The following is a 7,443-nucleotide window of genomic DNA, read 5'->3' as shown; positions in this document are numbered from 1 at the left end:
TCTACACCCAAATGAAAGAAATCCAAGGTATGTGTCTGTATATATGTATATACAAGAGAGAAGCATCTTGATGGTTCATGATGTGTTTCACATCTTTTAAAAAAAGAAAAAAAAAATCATATACTGTGAAGTAATTATAGGAGGAACCTGTATATAATGTTGACATTCAATTAGTTTTCATCTAGGGTATGAAGGGCACTCATTTCACAAAATCTCAAATGTAATAAAATGATTAAAATGGTATTGGACAAATAATCAAGGAGCACTAGTATATGAATATATAAACAAATTACTAGAGATCATCAATTAAAATTATATAAATTTTGTGGGGCTGTGTGGGCAACTGACCACACGCGCCCACTGTGCCTCGGCCCCGTACGTGCTTGAAAAATACTATGTGAAAATATCTCAGTCCTGTTTGTTAAACAGGTACTTCTAAAACAGTTGTAGCCCAATCATTGCATCATGAAAATTCTATAGAGAAAGGGAATTGTATTTCATGCATCGATGTTTACAAACTTATATCGGAAGGAAGTTAGTAATGAATATTAAACGAATCTAAGCCTTGAAGTTCTACAATATTTTACAGGTACAAATAAAAACCAGTGCAACTTTATGGTAATTTTCTTTTTCATAGGAAAAGTTATAATTATGAAAAGGAAACATGTATATCTCTCCAATAAGGTCCAACATCTAGTTCCTGTTGGCGGAGAGGTTCTATGGAAATAAAGAGCGGTTGCGGATATACGACAAATTTTCACACAAATATGAAAGGACATATGATGTACATTAGCATCTTTTCGTGCATGTTCTTGGAGATATGCTAGTAACAATTGGGAGGGCTTCTCGATTCCAACTAAAATGGGAACAAAAACTTATATTCCCCACCACCACTAAAGAACACAGGTGTGAAGCATACACTTCCAAGCAATAATGTCTCCGGATGTTAATATATCCGTTTTAAATTCAGTGGCAAATACAAAATTGTTTGAAAATGAAAGCAATCACATAATTTTTAAAATCTTTACCAGGGGTGAAGTAAAATTTTTGAACTATTTAGTTGTAGTTTTAAATTTTTAGAAAACTGGGGGGCATTTGATTACCCGGAAGCAATTTGATTTGATTTTAAATAAGTATTTGATCAAATGGATTGGGATATACATATAAAAATCAAATGTTGATATGGCATAGATTTTTTTTTTTGTAGATTCCTATTTGGATCTGATCAAATGCTAAGATTTGTGAACATACAATAAATAGATAACAGATATTCATGCAAGAACGCTAATGGGCCTTCTACATTTCTGGTTTACCGATTGAGATGGACGGACATGGATGTCTCTGAGGGTGAGATCGCTTTCCTCCCCCTCGTTAACCGACCCTGAATATCCCCCCTTCCTTTCCAAACGATGGTCTCATTTCTCCATTGCCTTGAACGGCAACCAGTCAGCCTGCCAAACTATCTGGGTCAACGTGTGGAACCATTGGTGGGTCCCATCCTGAACGCTGAATCGATGCTAATAAAGTACATAAGCAGTACGAAGTAAGTTTTATATATATATATATATATATATATATAGTAATGCATTGGGCTATGTGTGGAAGGATTCCTATGAATTTCATCTTTGTATATATATATATATATGTATGTATGTGTGTGTTAGACACCTGTTCACGTGCAGAAAATTAAAAACTATGCTAAAAACAATCACTATATATATAAGAATATACAACCAGCAAAAGGACCTCGAGTCACATATTACTCTAAATTAAGCCTTAATGAGACTTATTTAAGCTTATATCACTTGATTCCTATATTTTTTTCAATGAAAATGAAAACTACAAAAGGGTGTTAAAATTCATCAAAACTTATAAACATACCCATAAAGTTTAACAAATAAAGGAGGTAGGAGCTGAGACATGTTTACGAGAGTTTCCTTTATAACCTAAGTTTTAACTCAGTTCGAACTTGGTTCATTAATTAAAGCGTCGAGCTCGAGTAAGTTTACACAGGCAAGGTTGAGTCGAGTTGAAATTGGCTCGACCCATTGTACGTCCTTCACTCTATATAGGGATGTCAGTGATGTCTTCAGTTGAAGGAAATTTTACGATGCTTGTAACAGTACTAGTTTATTGGTATTTTTTACCAGGAGCAAGAGAGAGAGCAAGTAATAAATTCATAGATTCCAAAGAAAAAACAATTATAAATACAGTGTGAGCACAAGAAATCCAGTTGGCTTTTCAGCACAAGAAAGGGATCAATAAGAGACGTATATTAGGCCGTTCCTTCCAATGATTCCAGGGTATTCGATATGCTTCCCTTTAAATAGACCGATTTCTTGTCCGAATGGAACAATGTATTTAACTTAATTTCTCATCAACATAATATAAATTTTCAACTTTTTTAACAGAAAATGATTAAAATCTCAATAACGGCCAATTCCGATTCGATGGGCGCCCCAACCTTTTTTTTTTTTGTTAGTGTTGTATAATAATTCAGTTCCCAGTCCAAAGGCTTAACTCAAAACTTTAAAATCTTAGTCCCGTGGCGCAAAATGACAGTAATATTGATCTTATCTTTTACGAAAATGAACGAACAGACTTTGCATTTTGAAAGAAGGATAAGTACAAAGTTTTGTACATTTCATGTCACGGGCTTCAACTTTGAGACTCTCGAGGACAGAGGATGTATTACTTTTTCGGACAAAGCCACTTGCTCATTGAGATCTTTTTCAAAATGACATTGAGCTTTGTCGAGTTGAAATGTCATTTTTCAAATTATTAAGTGTTTTTTCAATACTTTAGACACCAACATATGAGAGAGAGGGGCTGGTCATGAACATGAACGAAAATGAGAAAGAGAGATAGAGATCCGACAGAAAATTGAAAATAAAGTTTTCAAATTTATAAAAAGTGAAACATTGTTATAATTAGAGAGAGAAAGAAAACTTTGAAAAAAAAGGTTAATAAATGCAACAGCCTGTGCAGCATTTTTAAGCTGCTACAAAAATAAATAACCGGCTACGTAGAATTAAACCGACAATAATGTCTCATTTCTTATCCCCAAAATAGTTTGCATCCCGTGTGGAAGGTGGTAGGGAGCCGACACCCAGATTAGTAATCCAGATTAGTGATAAAATAAAGATATTAAAAAGGGTGGCCAGGTAACCTTGCCTCACCTGGACTCATGCCTCATATATATATATATATATCTATATATATATATATATATATATAAAAAAGAAAGAGAGAAAGGAAGAGAAATATTTCCTCCCCGGGCAGGGAATCAAAGTCGGTGCGCACCCAAAGCCTCCGTGCGCAGAAGTTTCCTACTAACGTGCATCATCTCATAAAATACTGATCACAAACCCTTTTTCAGAAACACGAAGACAGCCATTTTCATATAAACACCCCACGCTTCGTGTTTGAATTATGGTCTTGCCACTCCTTTCTCTCTAAAGATATTAGACAATTACCCAAACCGCGTATACTTGGACCTAAACAGCGTTAAATAAATTCTCAGAAAAGCCATTATTTCTATGGAGGGCGGAAGCAGGTGTGGGCAATTGTTCACACCAACTGTAAAAGACTTTTTATTTGTTGATATTTTTGAGCAATTTTTTTCATTACAATATTGTACATTTTAAAAATTTAAAATTTTATATGTAATGCCCCTTAATCAGACTTTTCTGGCTCTGTCCATGCATTGCCTGTAAACCTTGCTAGCTGTTTCAGTTATAACGATGTACATGGCATGTGACATATACTGCGCAGCGGGCAGTTCTTTAATTTGATGCAGAAAGCAAGGATGGGAGTTGCTGACCCATCTTTATGAGGCTCAGCAATAAACCAACTATGCAGAGCATGATAAACAATGTCTTCAAATGTTAGATGGTAGTTTTCCTTTTATTTGAGAAATTATATATGATCCAGATCAATAACTGATCCTCATGGATCTTAATTTTTTAAATGGAGTTCCCCATTTCAGTCTGATCAAGTACTCTTTGCTATTAAATTAAGAAGTTCAGGTACACATGCATCAAATGCCGTATATGATGATGTTTTAGACATGTTTCTGGTTTTAATTTCTTCTTGGTGATAGAGAAACTCCTTTTGAAGTTGAACGGTTAGTGCCACCGATTAAGTATCTCAGCATGCAGCATATGGTTAATCTGCTTATAGTCATCAATGCAACTTTATATGTAAAACTGTAAAGACAATGCACTTTTGACAAGTTTTAAAAGGTTATAACAAATTTTGAACTCATAACCAGCCACCCACTGGCACTGATTGAGCCCTTCCCTGCACCAACCACTTTTCTGTGGGCTATTTCCTCAGCACCAAATGGATCAACCTGGTTGCTGGTTGACAGCCAAATGCTAACTAATACAAATGATGATTGGTGCAATCGAAGGGGCAGAGGTTTATCGTTGGTTAGATTCTTAGAAGGCGCTCTCCTAATACCAATGGTATTGAAGAGTTCATTTGTAATGTCCTCTATCTCTCTTTTAATTTTTGGAGTAGCAATAACAATTTGAACCAATGTTGTAAAAAGTGTACCGTAAGTTTAAGATACGTACTTAAAAAAATAATAAAAAAAAAAGAAAAAAAATTGAAAAAAATCAATAAAAAGTAACGTATATCGTAACTGTATCGTAAGATATCATAATTATATCGTTTCATATCATAATTGTATCATACGATTTGATGCATGTATCGTAGCTGTACGATACAGGTGGTGTTTCATATCACATTTTTAAAACGTGATACGTATCGTACGATACGATTCCGTATCATACGATACATACAACACTGATTTAAACATATTCAAGTAAATTTTGAAATTTTGGCCTTTTAAGGCTGCACTGAATATCACCGAATACAATGTTTATGTACTTAAATTCTTCGAATTTAGGTGGTTTGCACTGTGCGCAGCCTCACATGGTTGAGAGAGGAAGGAGAAGTAGTAAGAAAAAGGACATCTGATGTTATAAAAATAAAAGGATGGGGGCAGCAGACTAGGGGAGCCAGAGTGGCATCTCCATAATTTAAAGAACCTTCAGGTGCATTTTACCAACAATTCTGGCTCAAGAGATCTGTACCAATCAGCTCGCGCCACTTGTTACCACTGAGAGATGGCCCACCGTGGAGGCGTCGTCTTCTGATGCTCCAGTACAAATCCCTTCTTCCCCATTCATCATCCTTCATACCAATCAGCTTCTGATCGCCCTCTCTTCCTTCCTCGCACAACCTCCATTGCCTGAGCTTCTGATCTTCCTCTCTTCATTCATCGCACAACCCCCACTTTTACCGTCTCTCCCTTCTTTGTATAGCAGAGACAGTGAGAAGAAGAAGAAGAAGAGATGGGGAACAGCTTAAGGTGCTGCATATCGTGCATGCTGCCGTGCGGGGCGCTGGACGTGGTGAGGATCGTGCACTCGAACGGGCACGTGGAGGAGATGAGCGGCGACGTCTGCGCCGGCGACGTCATGAAGGCGAACCCGAAGCACGTCCTGCGGAAGCACTGCCCCGAGGGCGTCCGCATCATCGTCCTCCCTCCCGACGCCCAGCTCAAGCGCGGCCACATCTACTTCCTCAGCCCCGTCTCCTCCGCTTCCTCTTCCCCCGCCGCCGATGCCTCGGGCGGCAACTTCTCCGCCAAAGGGGCTGCGAGAAGCAAGAGGAAGAAGGGCCAGTTTCACGAAGACGACGACTCAATATCCTCGAACGGTTCCCTTAAGACGCCCGCCCACAAATCGAAGGTCTCCTCTCAGCATGGTGGGTACCTCGTGGAGATCCTTTCCGAGAAGAAGAGCTCCTTCGGCAGAGGCAAAAGGAGAGGGAGAGTTGGAATCTGGAGACCTCATCTAGAGAGCATATCGGAAGATTTCTGATCTCCCTATCATCTTCCGCGCTTCCTCGTCTCCCACCATGGATTTGAACGAAAATGGTGTTCTATTCTTTCTTTCTTTCATCATTGGGAGTCCTTTTTTCCCCTCTCCTTCCATGATTTAGCTCGATATCGTGTATAAAATCTTGTACCTTTTCCCGGCTCTTTGATCTGCAAAGTTGCAGAAACAAACAGAAGAATTTTCAGTAACCTTTTCTTTCTCTATGATTGGTATATATGGCTATGATTGATATATGCACAACAACTTGCAGAGAGAGAGAGAGAGAGAGAGAGAGAGAGAGAGAGAGAGAGAGAGAGATCAAAGATGTTTCTATTTCTTTTCCTGCACTCATGGTAAAATGCAGAATTACTCTCAAGGAGAAAAAGGAATGAAACGGTGGGAGTGGACGATTGTCAGTGGTAAAGTCTAAAAGGGAAAGTTAAAGAAGAAATCATTGACTAGATGTGATGGGTACACATCTCCAACATCAAAAGGCTGTCAAAGCCAATTATTGGTAGGGCCAATTGCTTCACAAAAATCAAAGGAAGCCGATCGAGAGAAAGTAGTTAATAATTCAGCGGAACAGTTTGTGAAGGAGACCTCACAGGTTTCTCCCACCACGTTCCTCCTTTCCTGTACCAAAATAGGACACCGTAGCTCACTAAATTATCCGGCCTTCACGTGGGTCATGGGACCCTGATCCCCATCTATAGAGGAACTCCAGCGGGTTTAGCATCTTTTATTTAATGAAGTTTGAAACGAAGCATCCAATCACATCATCAACAATCTGGCGCACTATCCTAACATTGCTACGCGTGTGCACAAGCATGTGCATCTGTCTTTCTCTCTCTACAAACACACTTCCTTGTTCTCGCTAATTAATATATATATATATTTTGAATGGTACCTCTAATTTTTTAAACTTACCCAATCATCTTATTAAACCAGTTAAATCCATCATGATCAATGGTTCAGAAAAAAATAAAAATAAAAAATGTGATAAATATTTCTCTCCATTTTTCCTTGCTTTTGTTTCAATCATAATCATCTATTTAGATGGACTATGGACCTAGAATGATTTTCTTTATATATATATCTCTTATATATTATATATATACATGTATGTGTGTGTGTTGCATATTAGAAAGAAGAGAGAGAAAGAACTCCATTTGTCACGTGACTTTTTAGTGTGTAGTGCGTTTAAGGCTAAACAACAATACCTACACTGACTTTGATGATAAAGATATACTTCACATCATTTTCCTTCATATTTTTCCAAAGTAATTACCCATTATAATTGGATGCATTGTGAGCCACTGGTTTTTCATTTTTTGATTTTTTTATATGACCTTGTGATTATGTGTTTACAATTGCTTTCTTAAATAAGTTGTGTAAATTACATCAATCAAATTACGTTGATCATTTGATCATTAGTTTGTATCGTACACTATGTTAAATTATTTAATTTTGGAATGTGCTTTTGCTCATCAGCATCTGCGCTTTTTTGTCTGCGTTTCGTGTGTCTGATTAAGAGTTATGCTTTAGGTTGATT

The 7,443-nt window shown here is 37.4% G+C and overlaps 1 protein-coding gene across 1 annotated transcript; it reads left to right on the top strand.

Annotated features, from left to right (window-relative positions):
* Nucleotides 1–5,023: 5,023 nt before the first annotated feature.
* On the top strand, nt 5,024–6,115 carry LOC116254690 (uncharacterized). The gene has a single exon (XM_031630231.2). The coding sequence runs from the start codon at nt 5,364–5,366 to the stop codon at nt 5,892–5,894; it is 531 nt and encodes a 176-aa protein (XP_031486091.1). The 5' UTR covers nt 5,024–5,363; the 3' UTR covers nt 5,895–6,115.
* Nucleotides 6,116–7,443: the final 1,328 nt, after the last annotated feature.

Source organism: Nymphaea colorata, chromosome 5 (genome assembly GCF_008831285.2).
Source record: "Nymphaea colorata isolate Beijing-Zhang1983 chromosome 5, ASM883128v2, whole genome shotgun sequence".
NCBI lineage: Eukaryota > Viridiplantae > Streptophyta > Magnoliopsida > Nymphaeales > Nymphaeaceae > Nymphaea > Nymphaea colorata.
Note: the sequence above shows the minus strand (reverse complement) of the source record. Positions and strands in the feature narration are given on the sequence as shown.